The following is a 22,665-nucleotide window of genomic DNA, read 5'->3' as shown; positions in this document are numbered from 1 at the left end:
ATTGTTAATATCTAGCTATTCTCCATTACACAACCCCCCCCCCCCCCTCCATACGGCATAAAGATAGTATCATATGCGGACGATTGTTCGATTATGGGATCAGGCCCCCACCCATTGATGACATCTGCGATAGGTTGAACGTCTACCTCAACGAACTTCCCTCATATTTCGCTGCAAAAAATCTGAAGATATCTGCCACCAAATCTTCAGCCACATTGTTCACTACAGATACAAATGGAGAAATGATTCCGACCATCAAGTGTCCCCAAAATACTGGGCGTCACATTTGACAGCTCTTATACATTCTCCCCACATGCCACAGCAATTTGCGATAAAGTCAAAAGTAGAAACAAGGTACTCAAGTCACTTTCCGACAGCACTTGGGGTGCAGACAAAGAAACCTTGTTGATCACGTACAAAGCAATTGGCCGGTCTGTGGTAAGTTATGCAGCGCCAGTGTGGTCTCGTCAACTTTGTGACACGTAGTGGAATAATATTCAGATCTGTCAGAATGCCCACCTCCTACCTGCGACGGGCAGTCTCCTCAGTTGTCATGTAGACCACCTTTATCAGGAGATAAAAATCCTACCCGTGCAAAGCCATAACTACATGCTGTCTGAGCAATACCTTTTGGGCTGTTATCGCAGGGACCATCCAAATCATCATCTTGTGGATAGGTATCCACCACCCAGAAGCCTTAAGGTAGATCTACATGATCTAGAGCGTGAGGTTCAGCGCTACAAGAGAGAAGCTCTAATTCCTATAAGCGGCATATCAAGCGGGTCTAGACAACATTCATTCAGACACGGTAGCAGACTCGGTGAATAGCTACCGTGTAAATGTGGTAATTGGAGAACGACCGCCTTCCTTTGCACTTGAAGAAATTGATCTTCCACTGCAAACCAGAGTAGTTCTGGCTTAATTATGATCCGGCAGATGCTGCCGCCTCAACTCCTACAGAGCAAAGATTGATGCCAACGTGCGAGATGTGTGTACCGAATGTGAACTGGGACCACACGTCACATGTTTAACTCCCAGCCAGACCCACTCGACTCTGATCCAGATCGCTCTGGACGCACCCCATCTTAGTCGCAGAGTTCCTGGATATGGACATTCGACAGAATCAAGCAGACGATAGATAGTACACAACACACTGCTACAACAACAACAGCTATTTAACTATGGAGGTTTTTGAAGGAGGGGCGGGCACGTGAGTCCTCGTTCGGACAATTTTGCCGTTCGAAGTGGGCAAATTTGGATATCAGATAATAATTACGCCCTCTAGAGGCTCAAAATGTCAAATCGGGAGGTCAGTTTATATGGCAACTATATTACAATATGGATCGATTTGGACCATACCTGTCACAATTGTTGCAAGTCGCAAGAAAACGTTACTTGCTAATTTTAAACCAAATCCGATGGTTGTTGAACCCTCTAGAGGTAAAAGACGTCAAATCTGAAGATATGTGGCAGCTATGTTTATCAGGTTATGAACCGATTTGGATCATACTTGGTACAGTTTTTAGAAGTCAAAACAAAAAATCTCATGCAAAGTTTCAGCCTAATCGGATAAAAATTGTGACCTCTAGAGGCTCAAGAAATCAAGATTCGAGATCGGTTTATGTGGCAGCTGTATCAAAACATAGACCTATATGACCGATTTACAATTCCAACCAACCTACAATAATAGGAAGTATTTGTGGAAAATTTCAAGCCCCTAGTTTTGGTCCCTCAAAAGTTAACGTGCATTCCACAGACAGACAGACGGCGGACGAACATGGGTGAATCGATTTAGAATGTCAGCACGATCAAGAATATTTTGTTGGGTCTTAGATCAATATTTCAATGTGTTAAAAACGGAATGACGAAATTAGTACATTCCCATCCTATGGTGTAGGGTATAATAATGGTACAAAAAGTTTTGAGCCTATATATTTTATGTTGAATTTTGTTTTTATATCAATTTTAGTCGAGATCCTTAACTGGCAATTGGCCCTGGGAGCCAAAGGAGGAGTATGGATTCGGTGACACTAAATATCGCTACACCCTTACCTCCATTAAACATCCAAGGTATGTTTTTCAAGTCTTGTAACCCAAAGTTTGGGAATTTTTTTCTTGTCACATTGTCAACTATGTTTTGAAAATCTTTTTCTTTTATTGTCGTTTTGTAGGCCTTTTTGCATTGGCTTTGCCCGAAGGCGTATGGGTCGCGGTGGTCGAGTTCTGTTGGATCGTGTAGCATCGAATTTTGATGATTTTTGGTCACAGCTTGACTATACAATACTGGAGACCAAAATACCAGATTCCATTGACGTTGAAACCACAACGACGACGACAACAACAACAACAACTAAAATTGATACCACAAAACCCGCCTCACCACCAACCGTTGTTGATTTAGTGCCCTCGGCCGTCACCGCGGCATATGGATCACTAACAGCAGCAGCAACTACTACAACTACTACTGTACATAATGCAAATACACCCGCCATTACAATTAAGCAAGAAATCACAGAAACCAATCAACATGGCTCTTCGACGCCAGATGAAATCGACAATGGTTACGACTCCTTGGATGCAGGTCTCAACGGTTGCTGTGAATACGAATATTCGGACGAAGACGATGAACTGGAAGACGAACATGGCTTGCACATACAAAGGGATCGGCTTTATCATTCGTGTCTATCAATGGCTAGCAGAAGGCGACGAAGAAGAAGGCAACAGTTGCAACAAAATACAAATGTTAAGCGACGAAAACTTAATAATGTTCACCTGCAACAGAAGGAATGGGCAGCGGCAAAACGGCGTTTGTTGTTCAAATTGTCGCAATCGTTGATGTTGGACGCCAGCGGCAATGTTAGTATCAATGGGCGTGTAAATAACTTGGGTAACCCCACGGAAATCAACGCGGTCACCACGGACTGCATCAAGCAGGAGAAAGTGAATGGCATAAATCGCGACCATGATGACCTGGCACAAGCAGCCCTGAAGAGCTCACCTGTGTACTCGTCGCTGTGGGCGACGACAACAACAAATCATAGTTGCGCCCCTCCATCCACCTCCACATCAGCAGCACTCGCCCCCACCATTGATAAGTTAGGCAATAGTCTCATGCGTACTTCTTCATCCTCGCCAGCATCTTCTTCAGCAGTAGTTTTCGGCATTAATGTCAACAACAATTGTAGCAACAATGTTAATATGAACATTAGCAACGGTAGTAGGAGTAATAGCTGTAGTATAAGTGACAAAACGAATGTGATAAAAACGGAAATCATCGTGCAGGATGCCGATTCAGAAAATGCATCGACATCCTCTTGTGCCCCTGGAGATTTGCAATCACGGGTTATTAAGCAAGAAATGATCGATTCCTCTGCGCCCTCGATAGCCTCGGCCGATGATTCGAATGAGCCCTTGAGTAGCATACAGAAACTGAACTCCTCTGGACCTGCAGCGACGTCAGCGTCAGATATAGTTGAAGATGAGGAGAACGTAAACTTGGCTCAACTCAGCAACTTGATTAAAATCAAGAAAGAGGTGTTGGGCGAAGACTCTAGAGATCAAATGGACTTGTGGCAAGCAAATAATGGTTCATCCACACATCAGCAGCGATCGGCGCTTCAGCAAGATAGTGATGATGATGAAGTTTCATGTCTCAATCAAATGGCCGATGTCATACGTCAACATCATCTGAGAAAGGGGCCCAAGTCTTCGGCTGCCAAGGATGCTTTGAAGGGTGTCAACGTATTTATCGAAGAGGTGGCCAACGAGGAAGAGGAGGATAAGGAGTTAGCTATGCTGGGCGGTTTGTCACCTACGTCATCACAGCGCTTGGACATTTGCAATGAGCTGTTGTCGGAGATACGCAGAGATTGGTTGCACTTCCGCCCCAAAACTCCCACGGAAACCGAAAAGGATGACTTTTGGTCCTTGGACTTGGATAATAAACTGTCTTCTCCTCTGGTCGATTGGTCACAGCAAACATCCATAACTGTGGAAATGGTGAGAGAGAACCTGAGCGATGAAAACAAGGAATCCATAAAGGCGAAGGACACTCTGTGGAAAGATATGGAATACAAAAACACGGCATTTATAACTCCTGCCTTTAAATATGAAGATTTGGAAGCTGACACACAGCTGCTGCAGAATTCCTTTATATCTGACATTACTCGTGGCAGTAGTAAGAGCCCAGAGGCCAATAATAGCGCCTGTTTAGATTTAAATTTCAGCGGCGACTCACTGAATGACATCAATCTATTGGGTGATGGCGACGATGCTGATATGTTGGACAACATTCTGCAGGAAGTTCAAATAGATGACATTAAAACGTTGGCTACCAATTTCTGGAATGGAATTTTAGATGGTGAAAATGTCGACGCTGAGGTGGATGGTGACGTAGAAGCGGCAGCCGGTTTGCTGGATGGCATCGATGATGCCACAAAGAAATGTGACAAATCTCTGGGAGGTGGCGGCGGCAAGAAGGCCCACAAAGCAAAGGGAGGCAAGAAATCATGTGCAGCTTTATTGGCTCCTGTGGGCAGCTCATATTTCAATTGTTCCCCTCTGGAATCAGCTACGGTTAAAGATGAGACGTTCTTTAAGAGTGAAGAAATCAAAAAGGAACCTAGCGATGAAGAATTGGACAGAGTAGAACAAGCAGACGACGAGGTGGCAATAAAATCAGAGCCCATGGTTGTAGCTGAAGCCAAGCCGGAGAAAGGTTATATGAGAGAGAATAGCACCGCTACAATTGTTGCTGTGCCATCACGGCAAATGCAGCAGCAGCAACAACAGGTGGTATCAACCTCCCCCTTGGTAATGGCTACCTCGTCGAACGCCGCCTGCGTTGGCTTAGGTAGTCAGCGTGAAATAATGCAACAAACTCCCATTGTTATTGCACAGCCGATGACCCAACAGCAGCAGCAGCAGCAACAGTTAATCGCTCACTCGACGCCACTGCAAGTCATAGGAAACGCCATTACGATAAATCCTGGCGAAATGGTGGCAACACAACAAAAACAAATGCAAGCGGCCACCTCCGAGCTATTGCACCAACAGATGGCGCAACAGCAACAATTAACCACCATACAGGTACTACAGCCGCCGGCCGGGCAGCAGATACGAAATGTTACCGTTCAACAAATTCAACAGTTGCATTTGCAACATCACAAGCAGCTCAAGCAGATGCAGCAACACCAGCAGAAACTATTGATGGCACGTGGTGCAGATTTGGTTAGCACATCATCCAACAATAGCGGCGTAGCAAGCGCGGGCACTTCAGTGATAGCCCAGTACGTTCCCACCACCAGCAACTCAGCCACTACAATAATGCGCCAGCCAACCCTGACACCCATAGGTGCATCGAGTGTTAACAACAGCAGTGGACAAATGATTTACACCACAACATCGGCTGGAGATGTGATAGGCACAGCTAATTCACAAAAGATATACCTGCAAAAGGCTCCCGTTTCGCTTGCCTCGACCTCACAGGGCGTAAATATCATTAACACCAGCAGTGGGCAACAGTTGACAGTACAAAATATTGCTGGCGTGCAGCACATAAATGCAAGTGGTAATGGTTCAAATGCAACGGCGGGTCCCCTAATTGTTACCACATCAGCGCGAAATGCCGTCCAGCAGCTTACACAACAACAGCAGCAACAGTTGGTTGGTCAGCCTACACAACAGATAGTTTGGCGGCATATTGGTGCGACAAATGTCACCACAACACCGGCTGGTATGTTGGCTGGCACGGCAACCAATTCCGATGGCACAGTGACGTCAACATCGGGAACGGGCAATAAAATTGTGTGGACTAATCGACCAGCGCAGAAGCGGCAGCTAAATGGTCCAGAAAATACAGGTAAAAGAACATATGTACATATGTAGCTAAAAAAATTAATGCTAGCCAATTATTATTGAAAATTAGGACGTAGGCAATGCATATAACCCAATTTAAATCAAGAAGAAACTAATTTCTGGTGTTATCTAAAAACACTGAACAAACATTTATTATTTTTCAATGCAAAATTGAGAAGAAAGCTCCCAAAATTACAATGTTACCTTGTAAGCATTTCCCATTCATTCGATACTCCCGCTCGAAACCCCCACAATCAAATTGAAAATTTGAAAAAATATGCTATGTGAGTATAACGAATTGTTTAATTACAGATTTTTGTTTTGGAAACTACAAAATTTTGTTGCAATTTTTGCAGTTCTTTTTTCGATTACTAAGGCTGGTTTTCTGACAATTTGTCCTTAAAATTTACGAAACTTACTTAATTGCATGCAACTGAAGCTAAAGTTTTGTGAAACTAAAATGCTGCATGAAGAGTGGTTTTGAAAACATTAGGTACGCGGCCAGCAACCTCGATTAAGGTAGAATAGAAATGGAAAGTTGGAAGAAGTAGGGATCCAGGCGAACTGGAGACAAACTCATCGGTGAGAGTATGGTCCATCCAGCCAAACATGGCCTCTAGAACAACTTCAGAAAGACAAGAGGACTAAATGCCTGGAGTTAATCTATCTATTCTTCTCCTCGTTATGGCACCCCGCCCTCCCCTTGATGGTCTGGGACCCAGTAAAGCCTAACAACCTTCCCGGTGGTTCGATAAAGCTCAATCTTCTAACCAGTGTTGACTTTTCGTGGCCCGACTTTACAGCCTTCAGCGCCACCTGACTGCCCACCTATTTTGTAACATTTCAAACAATACCACAGGGCGGCGAAGACCTCCTCCTGAAATACGTTGCCGCTATCTAGTGGCCTATATGAATCCCTGATGCAAAGGAATTAAATGAAAACTTCTGCCCCGGTGCTCCCATCCAATTTAGACCTATCCGTGAATTTAGAAGATGCCGGAGATCCCATTTCGGGAAAATGACCTCGAACCAGTCAACAAGGTCCTCAACGTCCCATGTATGAGATCTGTAAATGTAGAGGGACCGGCACCAAACATGATAATGACGTCATGCGCGTAAGCAAAGACCTTCACCCTCTCCTTCTCGAATGACCAGAGATTGCCCCAAAAGGCGGGATAAAACGCCTCTTGGCGGAGTTCCTTTGGTTACAATTTTCCCTTCGCTAGTGATGCGTTGATAATACCCAATTCACTAAAATATGGGTCTTTTATTGTCATCCGAATACCACGTATGGACTTAAACTTCACGTTATTAAAAGCCCCTTCTATATCCAGGAAGGCCGCTAAAGTGAAACCAACCACACCATGGGCATACTGTTAGCCGCATATCAGTGAAAGGGGGTGACCGATCACCGCGGGAATAAGGTGGCCAATGGTTATTTAAAGGCGCCAATAACCCGCCTTGTCATATCAGGCATCATAGGCACTTAGTATTTGTGCATGTGCCGGTGCCGCCCGGCCTCACTGAGACTCTACGCTCCGCTGATTGTCCGCGACTGCCGTTGCAGCTAATCGGTATGGAGCATTGCACTATCCGCAACCTATGGACGCGTCCGGTAGCCCGCAGCTAAGCTTCTCGTGACAGCACTGAACCCCACACAGATCGACCCTCATTGCTCCAACCTATGTGGTGTTCACAGCTATTCCGTGCCGTGTGTCTATTGGTCTCTCCAGGGTCTTCAAAATGAGGGAAAAGAGACTGAAAGCTACCGAGGCGTAGAGGTTAGCATATCCACCTATCGCAAATGTCGCCCCAACCGTCTAAGTGTTACACTTTTTGATTTTCAATCGAACATGTTCATATATCCATAATTAGTCATTTCGACCAAATTAAGACTGGTACTATATTCGTTTTTCACACATAGTAGCAGCCATAATACGGTAAAAATCGCATCCCTATTTTCGGATGAACAACTTTCTAGCAATGCATCTAATATGCCGTTAGCTAAACAAAACGCCATCACTTTTTGCATTTTTATATATTTGTTTTTAATATTTTGCCGCTTTTTCCCAAACCTTCCAAAAAAATATTGTCTTCTTCTGTTCAAACAAAATTTGCTTGAATGATGCCGCTGATTTTAGTGCGACATTCTCCACCGTAGACTTGTCACGGTGCGGGATTCAATAGTAGTAGTCGTAATGGTGTTAATTGTCTTCTTATTTTTTGATAACATTGGGTTGTATTGTTTCGGTTATCAATTTCTTTAAACAAACGTATGCTGAGTTTACATGGCACATCATGATCATACTCATAGTATGTTGATTACAGCTTTTGCCTAAAGCAGAGTATTCTGTTCAGCTTTTCAGGCGAAATGCTGCCAAACTCCCTATAAAAAAACGCTGGAGAAAAAGAGGTAAAAAATTATTACGCTGTTTATAGTGAGGAAAATGGCAAAAATAAATTTTAGTGGCAACGCTTGACATTATTGTCGGCATCATTTTTTTTTTGTTTTATTGGTTTCAATGGATCGTTTTTTCTTTTTGTTATTTTATTTATTTCCAAAAATTATAATAAAATCATAAGTGCAGATAAAAAACGTCTTTTGGTATGAAAATAAAAACAAAACATAACTGTCAATTTCCTCTCACGTAACAATTAAAGATTTGCGCGACTATTCCGAAAACAGAATAGAATACCAACCCTAAAATGGTACATTATTTTTTTTCTTTTCTTTGATTTTATTTAATTTTTCATACTTCTCACAGAACGTGTTTTTCACTATCTATCAATTAACGATTACGCATTTCTTTGTAAACGGTAATCGATAGACGTCATTCATCGAAAAAAATCAAAAGATTTTGATTTTTCAGCCATTACTGATTATTACGTGTACATGTGACGAATACGCCTTTGTTTTCACCAATACTATTGCAATTACCATACATCAGATGTGCCATGTAAACTCAGCATTAGATTTTTTTATGAATGACGTCTATCGATTACTGTTTAAAAAGAAATGTGTAATCATTAATTGACAGATCAGGATTCACTGAATAAGGTTAAGCCAAGCGATCAGCCGATATACTTTTTTTAATATTTGGCAGTACTTGGCATTGAGGATGTCAACTTGTTCTCTTTACATTCATTCTTTGTTTACGTTTTCTCCTATATGATGACATTTTCAATCGTCAGATTTGACATCCTTAATGATGTTTATGGGGCCTATCCACTTTGTGTTTTGCATGTGACCTAACCTTCTATTAGTGAATCCTGTTGACAGATATTGAAAAACACGTTCTGTGAGAAATAAAGTTAAGAAATGAGAAGAAAAATATGAAAAATTAAAATTAAAGAAAATAAAAAAATCGATGTGCCGTTTTAGGCAAAAGTTATAATCAACACGTACACACTCTGCTTTAGAAGTCTACTTGCTACATGCTAACGTGATTGTATATACGCATATATATAAATTTGAATCAAAACAAAATGAATAATTGAAATTAAAGACTTGCTCTCGGTCTTTATTATTATTACATACAGAGCTGTAAAAAATGTATGTATAACTCATAATTACATAACATTTACAGGATTCACTAATAAAAGTTTAGGTCACTTGCGAAAACATAAAGTGGATAGGTCCCATGAACATTATTAAGGATGTTAAATCCGCCAACCGACAATGCCATAAAATAAGAAAAAACGTAAACAAAGAATGAATGTAAAAAATATGACAGGTTTACATTCTCTATGTCAAGTACTGCCCAAAATAAAAAAAAATTGTGTGTCGACTGATCGCTTGGCTTAACCTTATTAAGAAATGCAAAATTTGTCCACTCCCACTCTCTGTAGGCAACACCATTAAATTACGTCATAGTGTCCTTCACCGGAAAGAAAAATAATGGATATTTATGGATGGATTGTGAATGGCAACCTTAGTTCAATTGCGTTGTTAGTTGACAAATTTGTATTGCGGATGGCAATTTTCAATTTTCCCATTTTCAGCAATGCCAGTTTGGCAACCACTTTTTTGTAGTTACTCTCACGGTTGCCAGACTTTTCTGCAAAAAATTACAAATACCCCCCACAAAAAATCCCTAGTTAAATAGTTTTTTTTTTTTTTTTCAAAAAAAGCCTAAAGAAAAAATTTTTTTTTCATAAAAAAATTAAGTTTTATGCCACAACCAAAAAATTGATGCATTTTAATTTTGCCGTTGTAAGTAATAAAAAAAAACTACTTTAAAAACTTTAGCCGATAACAATTGCATCTTATGGCTGGTACTATGATCGTTTTTCGCGAAATTTTTTCATGATTACTTTTTTTAGATAATAGATTTTGAAGGAAAATCTTGCTTAATTTATTTATTAGGACATTGCCTCATTACTTATGAAAAAATATTCGTAAAAGTATTGTTTTCATTGAGATTTTTGTAGTGTTTCAAAAAAGTAATCGTGAAAAATTGTGTTTTCAACTGTGGAAAATGAATATAGTACCATTCTTTACAGGGATCAAGACGACTAATCGGATGAGAATTGTAGTTTCTAGGAGGCCATTTTATATGAGAGTTATATCGAAATCTGAACTGTATACCCATTTGCAAATGACCCAAGGAGATAACTTCATTAGTTCGTCTACTATAGGGATTTCGACAGACGTACGGTGGGTCGAACATGGATAGATCGACTTAGAACGTCAAGATCATTAAACATCCTATACATAAACATCCTATGGGGTTGCATATTAATATTTTGACGTGTAACGAATGACTAGATAAGTATACCCGCCATTTTACAATATGATGGTGTGTAGAAAAAGTTATCTTACTATTTTGGATGCCGCGACCTTAGCCGTAAACAGCTGAATACAATTTTTTTCTCGCGAATTGCACTACCTGTTAACGAGTTTTGGTTGTGTGTGTGCATTAAAGTTAAGAACCATACACACAAACGACGAAAAATGGCGCGAACTAGTAACATCCTCAAAATCAGAGTTGCACTAATCACTGATTTTAACAGACAGTGCACAATAGGTTTGTTCGCGTACTATTCCAATAAAAATTTGTCAGTAAAAATTTGCAGAAGAGTAAGAACAGTATTTGTGTCTCTTTTGATTTTTATTTGAATTTAAAAGCTGAATTTCCTAAAACAGTTTTTCGATGCTGCAAATTTCTGCTGGGAAAAAAACCTCCAGTAGAAATTTGCAAGCTCTCAATTACCAAACACTCAAAACTGTACTCGCTCTCATGCATTCTCCGCTCTCTTCTGCTGGCAAATAAAGTACGCGAACGACTTCCAGTTAAAATGTGTGCAAGTTTGCAAAAATTGTTGAGTATTTTGTTGTTGGGCAACTGCCACTACCTGTAAATGAATATATCTTGATACAGACGGCAGCAAATTTATTGCAAATTGACTTGGATATAAATCCCGAAGGCGAGCTCTTAACTGTTGAAAAAATGTTGGGTTTGGAGCACCTAAAAAAATCATTGTGAAGAACAGCAAACGGCAACATAAAATGATATTTACACGTTAATAAATAAATAAAAAAGATGGTTAAACATTGCTTTAAATTAAAAATAAAATGTTTATTCTAGCATTTTTTTTGTGGTGGTTTAATTAATTTTTTACACATTTTCTTGCTGCAGAATTGAAAAAAGTTGCCATACATAGAGTGTGTGTTGAATGATAGCAATCTCCTATGGTGAGATGTAAAAATGACGTAGGGGGTTGTTTTTTACACTGGTGAGAAATAATTTCATGTTACCAATCGTGCCAATCGACCATTTTTTCTAACACTGACAAAATTCGACGTTTGCAAAAAATCGAAAGTAAACAAGATAATATAATAATACAGGAAAAAGCCAGAAAATAATAATTATTTGCGTAATGAATATTTTTCAAAAATATTTTCCATTGCTGCCAGCAGTTATATTGCAAATGCGAATGTTGCAAATGGATATATTTTAAGTCTTGCTTTGGAAAAGAGGAAAACACGAGAGTAAGACAAGTAATGTTATTTTAAAGACATCTGTATGAATAATTTCCTAATTTTAAGAAGTTTTGTACATGGAACTTTCTTCACGAACCATTACTTCACAAAAATTAAATGCAAATTGAAATTTGCTTCTATTTTTTTCTACAATTTAACAATAAGGAACAAAGGTATAGTTTTGTTTTAGAATCCCGTTGCCTATGATAAAAAACAATAATTTTACTTATTTTATGCCAAATAAGTCGTTTAAATTTAGTGACTTTTGCCCACACTCACGCAATTTGGTTACCAAAACGCAAATGAATTTACAATTACTGACATGGACTTTTTCAATGAAACGTCAAAATTTGCTGTGCTGTCAAAAATCTAGCCCCTGGGCTACCCAAAAATTATTCTCCACACTTTGGTTTGGTTGAAAAGAGGGTGCAGATATTAATCCCACCATGCCACTATGGACATAGACCTAAGTAAGTAATCGGCTTGTTGTGCGCTCTAAATTCACCACACTTAACGTCATATTTTTACTATCCCTACAATTTTGCTACCATTCGACACAGCCATAATACCAATTTTTATTTTGGTTGTGTTGTCAGACAACCACTCAACTGAACGTTGGTTGCTATCCATAATCGACCCATTAGAAAATGCAAATGATGCAGTCAGCATGTCATTGAGGGCATAATTCTGCTTGCGGCTGCAGTTCGCGTCGTTTGAATTTCCTAAGTATGCATTCTTTCCCTTCCCGTGGCGTAATGCACGTATATAGTGTTTTGACAGTTTTAGTTTCCAATATGTGTATTTTTCTTTTATTTCTTTTCCTTTTGCTGTAAATTTGATTTTTTTAATTTTTTCGACCGAGCTGTTTGCATTGAAGAAAAATAAAATAATTACCGACACCTATAAGCTTGACATTTGCTGTTAAATTTTGAGAGCACAAAAGTTTCTGTTATTTCAATCCTCTTTGCCTTTAGAAATTTAAGTGTTGCCATATGAAAGGTCAATCAGAAATTAGCAGCGACATCTGTTAGCAAAATCGCAAGGATTTTGTACAAACCCAATAGTTATAGTAGATTTTACTACAAGAAAAAATAGAATAGCATTGGAATCACCAAATCAATATCTTTATTACCAAATCCATTTTATCGTTTAATTTTCATTTCGAATCCTTTTCAGATATTAATAAACTGCTACTAAATCGGAAATTTTCACAACGAAAAATTATTACCCAACAACAGGCCCAGCAACAAATTTTGCAACAACAACAGCAGCAACAAATTTTGCAACAGCAACAACAGCGGCAACAGTCGCAAGATGATGAACAACAACTAAATGTTATGAATGCTTTGAGTGGTCAAGATACAACAACAACGACGGCAGTTACATATACAACGCAACAACATCAGCTGCAACCACAACAATTAAAAAATGTTGCCGGTAGTAAAGTCATTAAAATGCCATCGTTTCCATTGATTGTATCCGATGTAAATATGCAGCAGCAGCAACAACAACAACACCATCAACAAACTCAGCAGCAGCAACAACATCAGTTACAACAGCAAAAACATAATAACGCAGCTGCTATTGCCGCCAATCACAATTATAGTTTGCAACCGACTGCTGCTGCCATTATAACGTCACAGGCATCGCAACAGGTGGGTGGCAATAAAATCTACCTTACCACAAGCTCAAGTAGTGGAGCCGGATCGAATTTCACCATAACCAATGCCTCCGAATTGCAATCGGCCGCACAAAAACTGCAGCAGCAGGCGAATAATAGCAATTTGAAATTGAATTTTCTTGCTGCCGCCACCAGTGGCCAAGCAAGCCAGCAAGGCAGCACCGGCGGCATTACAGTACAGCAGCAACAACAGCAAACAGTTTTGCTGAACAAGGCCAGTGTACAGCAGCAATTGTTGTCGCAGCAATTGCTACAGCAACAGGGTAAAATGAAGAGAGAACGAATTTTAAATATAATCGGGGCGTCGGTGGACTCCGCGTCAAATGCAACAACGGGCACTGTCACAGCCACCTCTGTGGGAGGCTCGGTTTCGGGTGATAATAGTAGTAACAAACGCGTTTTGTATACGAGTCTGGTGAATGTCAAGCAATTGCAAAAGAACAATACAGGACAAATGCAGGTACAAATAGGTCCTCAAGGTGTGGCCCATGCGGTACTACGCAGCCGCATAGGCAACAATCAAATATTTACCAATATGAGAACGGTGCCAGTGGCAACCGTGGCAGCACCAGTGGGCAACAATCATAGTAATGTGGTAACAGGTGGTGCAGGAACAACAGTGCAAGTGGTCTCATCTTCTGCGGCATTGGCGGCATCGTCACAGCAAACGAATCTAGTTAACTCAAACACAATATCCGCCACTTCCAATATGAACAATTCGGCAGAGGGTAATATGCAACTTCAAATGTCCTCCAACACCAGTACAGTGGGAGATATTAATGCCTCTGGAGGTTTAACGATAATTAATTCGACAGCCGATTTGAAAACTGTAACAGTTTCTGGTGGTGTTGGCATGGATTCGTCTTCACCTGCGGCAACAAGTAGTCCTGCTGCAACCGCAATTAATAGCAGTGGCAGCAATTCATCGAATGGTGGCACATCCAATAGCAGCAACAACCAAAACAACAGTAGCAGCAGCAGCAGCAATGTCACAACAACAAACAGCACCACGACAATCAATAGGTGAGACGAGGTAAGATAACTACCATATAGGGTCTTTACAAAAATGGAATTCCTCAAAAATGTAAATATGCAGCAAGTGGCTGAGAAATTGCTTAACACCAGCAAAACAAAGCGTAGGAGAGAAAACCACAACAACAATAGCAACAATTTCAACATCCATTTACTTAATGGCCGAAGAAATTGTATTACAACTCAAACTGTAGATCAATGTTTGTATTCTCCTGCCAAAGTTAATGCTGCTGCTGCTACTGCAACAACTGCTGTTTTTGATTACTTTTGACAATAACAAAGAACATTTTAAAAACAACATCTACAACAACAGCAAACACAGGAACAAAACAAAACAAACAAAAAATACCATTCCACTTAACAGCCTAATAATAATAGACACTCACTCTCTCATAAATTAATTAACAGTAGAAGAAGAAGAAAATCAACAAACAAAGGGTGGCCACCCTTCGTCAGCAGAGGTGTATAAGGTGTACAGAGCAGAAGAGCAACGCCGTAGTCTTATGAGTGTGTGTTTACAGTTAGAGACTCTGTCGCCTTTGCAGAGGTTTGCTTTTTCTCTGTGGCAGAGAGTATGTATGGTAAATGAAGCGTTAACCCTAATATTTTAATAAATTTTCTGGCGAATTTATGTTGTCTTTAGCTGTGTTTGGGTTATATTTGCTTGTATGCGCAACCTGCTCTAGAGCTCGAAGCATGAGAGTCGTCGTTCACACTACTTGCTCTCTGTCTTACACACACACACACTCATGCCACCCACAAACACACAATAATTCAAAACAATTTAAAAAAAAAATAGTTCTTATGAGACAAAATTTGTGTTAGCCTAGAAATGTATGATATAAACAAAACCAACAACAACCAACCAACCAAGCAACAACAAAACAAACCTTTTTTTAGTATATATGAAAAAAAGAAACAAAAAATTAGATTTTTTTTGTAATTTTTAATTTTTATCATTTAATGTTAAAAAGAAAAACAAACAAAAAACAAAAACAAATTCTATTAAAATAAAAGATAAAACGCAGAAAACGAAGAAGAAGGAAAAATAAAAAATTATTTAAACCAGAGAAGAAAGAAGATGAAAGAAAACCACTTACATTTATGCTTAAACAAAATGTATAGAAACTAAATAAACAAATAAAATATAAACATAATAATAATAATAATAATTATAATAACAATAATAATAATTATAATAATAATAATAATAATAATTATAATAATAAAAATAATGATCTATGTATGAAGTAATTAATAAATTAATTAAAGGAAAGAAAACATAAGCAAAACCTCTCTCCTCTCTATTAAACAAAAAACAACACATACAGTAAAACAAATATTAAGAAATTTTTGTTTCTTCTAACGAGAACAATTAACAATGAAGAAGAAAAATGTCTATAATATTTTATGAATATAAAAACAGCCAACAGACATAATATGTTACGGATTATTATGATCACATTTAAGATCTTATTTTCAAGATCTTCATTTATTTTTCAATAATTTGTGTTTTTTCTTTTTTTTTTTGATTTGAAAAAGAAAGCCCTATGCATAAACAGAGAAATATATAACGACCTTATATATGTATGTACATATATTTTTTTTTAAATAACAAAGCAAACCAAATTCAACCTCCTTCTTTGGTCCCTAAAAAGGAAAAGCTTTTTCTCTTCATTAATTTTTTTAAATGTTAATTTTTGGCTTTCGTTTTTTATATATATTGCGTTTTTTTATTGCTATTATTAAAAGGAGAGAAACTCTTTTTTTCTTTTTTTAATCAATTCCATTTAAACAAATCAAATCCCTTACTGCAGAGTAAAACAATAGCAGCAGCAGACACTTATGCTATCATTGTTATTTCTTTTTTAAAAAAAAAAGTTTTCTTCTCTTCTTCATACCAGGAAAAAAAATTATCTCAAAAATTATAAACTCAAACAGGCAGAAAGGAGAAAAGAAAATAAAAAAACACAGAAATTATAATAAATAACATACTTTTTTATATATATATATATAAATAAAATAAAAAAAACAAAAACATCTTATGATTATGTTGTATATAGTTAGCTTTTAATAATAATTCTAAACAAAACCAATTAAGTTTAATTAAAGAAAAACAAAACAAAAACCCACAAAAATTCAAAAAAAGATAAAAGTAAATGTGTATTAAAATAATAAAAACCAACAAAAGATAAAAAACCAATGCAAAAAAATCAAATTAATTGAAGATTTATTTTCTTTTTTTTTTGTTATTCATTTTCATCAACTACATTTTTTGTTTGTTGCGTTCAGCGGCAAATAGAAGCAAGCGCATTCAAAATAACCTAACAGTATATGGATTCTAAACGTAGTATATATGCAAAAAGTATAAACATTGGGTGGCCCATGTAATAGTTTGCTGCAAGTGACCATTTAAAGCACTCTAATGTACATGAGAAGAGAATTAAGAAACTGAAGAGAATCCAGCCAGCGAAAATAAGTTCATTTCATTACCCTCCTTTTCGCCAGGGTGGGTATAGTTCAACTATACCGTAAAAGTACCCGACCATCAGCAGTCTTGTCGATGCACTACGGCAATGTCATACCCATTTTATCACTATCTCTCAATTCTGTGGTCGGACTTGTATGGAAAGAGAGGCCAAAAATACATAAAAACCATGTTTATTAATCGATTTCCCAACAATTTGGAACGGTGAGTCGTACTAAGCCTACCAAAAAGTATAACCATTGTTTGGCCCATATAATAGTTTGCTGCAAGTGACCATTTAAATCACTCTAATGTACATGAGAAGAGAATTAAGAAACTAAAGAGAATCCAGCCAGCGAAAATAAGTCCATTCCATTACCCTCCTTTTCGCCAGATTGGGTATAGTTCAACTATACCGTAAAAGTACCCGACCATTAGCAGTCTTGTCGATGCACTACGACAATGTCATACCCATTTTATCACTATGTCTCAATTCTGTGGTCGGACTTGTATGGAAAGAGAGGCCAAAAATACATAAAAGCCATGTTTATTAACCGATTTCCCAAAAATTTCGAACTGTGAGTCGTACTATGTCTACCGATGTATGGTCCAAAATCGGACTATCTGTTATATAAAAAAGAAATTGTTGAGCTTTGTTTTCTAGTTTGTTTGTCTGTTCTATATAGACTCAAAAAGGGCTGAACCGATTTTTATGAAATTTCACCTGGGGGGACGCCCCATCCCAAAGCCCACCCGGGCGGACATGTTTACCGGTTGGGACAATATGGGTATCAAATGAAAGGTATTTAAGAGTAAAGTACGAACTTGATACACAAATTTCGCTAAAAGTTTTCGGGGGGTCTCCCACCCCAAATAACCCCCCAAAGAGAACTCTTTCACCGCTTTGGGCAATATGGGTATCAAATGAAAGGAATTTAAAAGTAGAGTACAAATCTGGCATAAAAGTGTATCTCTTGGTGTCTGAGGGGCCTGCTCACCCCTAAACATCCCCCACCCCCCACACGGACATTGTAACCGATTGGGACAATATGGGTACCAAACGAAAGGTATTTAAGAGTAGAGTACGAACTTGGTATACAAATTTCGCCCCAAGTGTACGGGGGGTCCCCCACCCCCAAATAACCCCCCAAGAGAACTGTTTCACCGCTTTGGGCAATATTTGGGCAATCAAATTAAAGGTATTTAAAAGTAGAGTACAAATCTGACATAACAATTTATTCCTCGGTGTCTGAGAGGCCTGCCCTCCCCCAAAATCCCCCGGCAGGGCATATTTACCAATTGAGACAATATGGATATGAAATGAAAGCTATTTAAAAGTAGAGTAAGAATCTGATATAGAAATATATTCCTTGGTATCTGATGCGCCTCCCCACCCCCCAAAGGTGCTTGGAAGTTGAGTGCACATCTGTTATAACAACTTGGTACAAGGTGTTTACGGGGCCTCCCCTACCCCAAGATCCCTTAAACGGGCGTGAATGTCCAACGTCACAAAATGGGTATCAAATGAAAGGTCTTTGGGATTTGACTACGAATCTGGTATACAAATTTGGAATAGAGTCTGGAACCGGCCCACCCACTAAATGCTCTTCAAAAGGACGTGTTGTTCGAGCGGGATAATGTGTGAATTAAAAAAAAGGTCAATGGCAGTAGAGTTCGAATCTAATGTTGATATAAGGAATCAAGAATCTGGGTCACGTCCAGCCGTCCTGCCGTTCAGCAGGATATGTACACCGCAACAATAAAGGACCCAAATAAATTGTCTTTTGGGTCTTAGCGTAGGGGCTAGCGTCCTTCTCCTCCCAATAAAAAAAAACACCAAACTGTCATGTAGGACGAACGAGAATATATTGTTCTCAAATTAAAGGATGTCTTAGAAGGCAATCCAACTCCCCCTATTCTACTCAAAAAAAGGAACAAAAAATAATATATGTAGGCCGATCCGGATAGAAAAGGACGAACCTTCCCGTCCACAAATCTCAGAAGACCTCCTAGAGAAACGTTCGCAAGATCACAGAAGAACCGTCTCCCCAGAAAGGAGAGCCATGACATGAACAGAGCATGTGTTTAATAGTGTCATGCCCATTAAGACAACTCTTGCAGAAGTCATTATGCGGTATGCCCATGCGCGACGCCATGCGGTCTATGGCACAGTGTCTGGTTATGACCCTTGTAAATGTGCTCTGCGACCCCTTATCGAACACCAATAACTCCTTCGTACTACTATGCTCGAAGACAGGCCAGAGCGCCTTGGCGGTCCGGCAACCACCCGCTGAGTCCCATCTCGCCACCGACCCCGCCCTGACCATCTCATTTATTATGTTCAGTAGCTCGATAAATGGCGCATTCGTCCCCCCCATCATTCTCTGGAATCCCGTCATATACGGCAGCCCATACCAGCGCCACATCGTGACCCGGAGGCAATCCAGGGACTCCAAACAATGCGCCACACACCTCACCTCACCGTCCTAGAACTCAAGGCAATGACCCCCGCCAAACTTTTCACATAAAACCTGAGTTTTGAGGACGGTAGATCTTTTCCCAGCATTTCTAAAAGAGCGTAAACTCCGTCCGGTAGTCTCAGGACATACCGATGTTGAGTCCATCGGAGTAGAACCCCAAACCAGTTTCTCGACTCTATCTAGTAGCAATTAGTGAAGTTCGAAGACTTGTCTCCTCAAACAGCATTCGCCCTTCATTCATCCCTCCCGGGAAAACGCCTGAATGTCCTAATCCCAATCTGTACCTGTGGCAGATAGTCGGAGATGCTCCTCAGTCTACCCTCCGCATCAATATCATCCAGAATAGAACTGTGGCCGCATATGGCCTCCCTCAGCATGGCGAGTTGCCCAAGGCTAAGCGCGACTTTGACGGCAGTGTTCCGAATATAGACCTTGGCGCTGAACGCCTAGGTTCGAAAACTGGCGAGAACATCAGAAAAAATTTTCAGCGTTGGTTATCCCCTCCTAATGCTGGCGACATTCGGAAGTACTATGCCATGTTAAAACTTCTCCCCAAAGAGGTGTCGAACTGCGGCACCCTGTTCGAACTCGGATATTAAAACTTGAATCGGACAGCACTCATTGATATGTGAGATGTTTGCCCCTGTTCCTTGATGGAAAGTTCATAAGCAAATGTTTTCTGCATATCCAGCATCGCCTCGGTGTGTGACTCCGACTCCAGACCTGCCTCAGTGTGTGACTCCGAAGCAGGGCACTCTCTAGAACTTCTCGAATTTCCTCGTACGAGTCTTTTTATCCACGGCCCTTCACCATATCAGCGCACAGTGCCTTACGGCTCCTTTCCTCAATATTCCTCTTCCATTGAATCAAGGACTATGCAAAGGAAGTTCGCTTCCCGGACGGAAGTCTGAACTCCGGTATCTTATTGTTGCTGTAGTAGTGTTTTGTACACCGAGGCGACCCTCCCCGATGAAGGACTTCATCGTGTTAATCCGATACGTACCACCCGCTGCCATGGATCTTGCATCTGCGAGTGAAGAGCACCAGTTCCGTCTTCCTTGGGTTGGTCCTCAACCATTAAACCGCTGAGGAGTAATTTTTTTGGGAATTTTTTTTGATGTTTTTCCAGGATTCTGCAAAATCGGCTAATAGATACTCAAATTATGCGTGAATGGTCTTTAATCGGGACATCGATACATATGGCAGCTATATCCAAATATGATCAAATCGGAACCATACTCCGCACGGAAGGGCCTAACATAGCTCACACTGCTAAACTTCAGCGAAATCGGGTAATAAAGTTGCCTTCTATGATCCCTAGATCTTAAATAGGGAGATCGGTAGCTATATCTAAATATAGTCCGCACTCTACTAGGTATGAATGTCAAAGGTCTTAAAACTCACTCGTTGTGCCAAATTTCAGTGAATTTGTGTTATAAATGCGTCTTTTATAGGCATAAGAACTTAAATCGGTAGATTGGTCTGTATGGACACTATATCAAGAATATAGTTCGATATAGCCCATCTTTGAACATAACCTGCCTATGGCCAAAAAAAAGAATCTGTTCAACGTTTTCAACTCATTATTTTCATTTTTAAGACTAGCCTATTTCAACAGACGGACGGACGAACGGAGCAAGCATCAAGAGTGTGCTTTATAGTGTAGGAAGTCGACATAACGATGTGTTGCAAACCGCATGACTAAGTTAATGTACCCTCGTCCTTCGATGGTGGTTATGAAAGTAGGGATTCAATTGATACACTAGAAAACCAACATTTAAAGAGAATAATAATAAAGCGGGTAAGTTTTACTCTTTTTCTTTAATTTTTAATAAGTTAAAATGTGCTGAGTTTTGTCGATTCGAATCTGAGGAACCCGCATCCATGAATAGTCCGAAAAACTTTTTGCCCATGAACTTCCCATTAAGGACAAGGGCAAATTTCGCACATCACCACTGAGTGTTGCCCGATTCAAGTTTGAGCTCAATGATAAGATGCCTTCCTTTTATAGCCGAGCCCGAACGGTGTGCAACAGAGCGACACCTCTTTGGGGAGAATTTTTTAGCTATTCTCTTTTTGGCAACACTGGTTTAAGCAGCTCACGCGTGTTTCGTGGTTTATTTCACTGTCAAACATTTTCAGTTTGGTCTATAATTAAACCGTGAATCGTCTTACAAATGAACAGCGCTTGCAAATAATTGAATTTTATTATCAAAATGCGTGCCCTGTTAAGAAAGTTCATTGCGCGTTTTTTCCATTTTACGACGAAGCTCATTTTGGGCTCAATGGGTGTGTAAATAAGCAGAATTGTCGATTTTGAAGTCAAGATCAGCCAGAAGCATTGCAAGACCTACCAATACATCCAGAAAAAGTCACAGTTTCGTGCGGTTTATGGGCCGGAGGCATCAATGGACCGTACTTCTTCAAAGATGATTCGAATCGTTAGGTAACTGTGAATGGTGAGCGTTATCGTGAGATGATATCCAACTTTTTTCCCCCCCAAGATGCAAGACCTTGACTTGTATGACATGTGGTTAAACAAGACGGTGCCACATGCCACACAGCACGCGTAAGAATGAACTTATTGAGCGGCGAGTCGATGAACATTTCATTTCACGTTTGGGACCGGTCAATTGGCCGCCTAGATCGTGCGATTTAACGCCTTAAGACTTTTTTGTGGGGCTATGTTATTTTTGAAAGACTTTCCTATGCAAATTTGCCCATGAACATTCCATTAAGAAACTGGGGCCACCATAGCGCATAGGTTAGCATGTCCGCCTATGACGCTGAACGCCTGGGTTCGAAACCTGGCAGGAACATCAGATATATTTTCAGCGGTGGTTAACCCCTCCTAATGCTGGCGACATTTGTGAGGTACTTTGCCATGTAAAAACTTCTCCCCAAAGAGGTGTCGCGCTGCGGCACGCCGTTCGGGCTCGGCTTTAAAAAGGGGGTGCCTTATCATTGAGCTTGGAATTGAATCGGACAGCACTCATTGATTTGTGAGAAGTTTGCCCAGTTTCCTTAAGACTTTCATATAGCTCCTAAAAAAATCATTGAGAGCCAAACACAATCAGTTACATAGACTGATCAGAATCATTCATAACTGCCTAACTTTCTAATTTTCACTTCTATGTTAAAATACAATGAGTGACACCCACCTACC

The 22,665-nt window shown here is 39.8% G+C and overlaps 1 protein-coding gene across 1 annotated transcript in view; it reads left to right on the top strand.

Annotated features, from left to right (window-relative positions):
- Window positions 1-15,183, top strand: part of LOC106091196 (uncharacterized) — a 43,870-nt gene extending 28,687 nt beyond the window's left edge. The window contains exons 8-10 of the mRNA XM_059369159.1: window positions 1,970-2,070; window positions 2,172-5,860; window positions 13,016-15,183. Of these exons, the coding sequence (XP_059225142.1) occupies window positions 1,970-2,070; window positions 2,172-5,860; window positions 13,016-14,547 (5,322 nt within the window). The 3' untranslated portion in view covers window positions 14,548-15,183. The remainder of the gene's footprint in view (window positions 1-1,969; window positions 2,071-2,171; window positions 5,861-13,015) is intronic.
- Window positions 15,184-22,665: the final 7,482 nt, after the last annotated feature.

The sequence above is a fragment of the Stomoxys calcitrans genome, chromosome 5, assembly GCF_963082655.1.
Source record: "Stomoxys calcitrans chromosome 5, idStoCalc2.1, whole genome shotgun sequence".
NCBI lineage: Eukaryota > Metazoa > Arthropoda > Insecta > Diptera > Muscidae > Stomoxys > Stomoxys calcitrans.
This window is presented reverse-complemented; position numbering and strand designations above follow the sequence as displayed.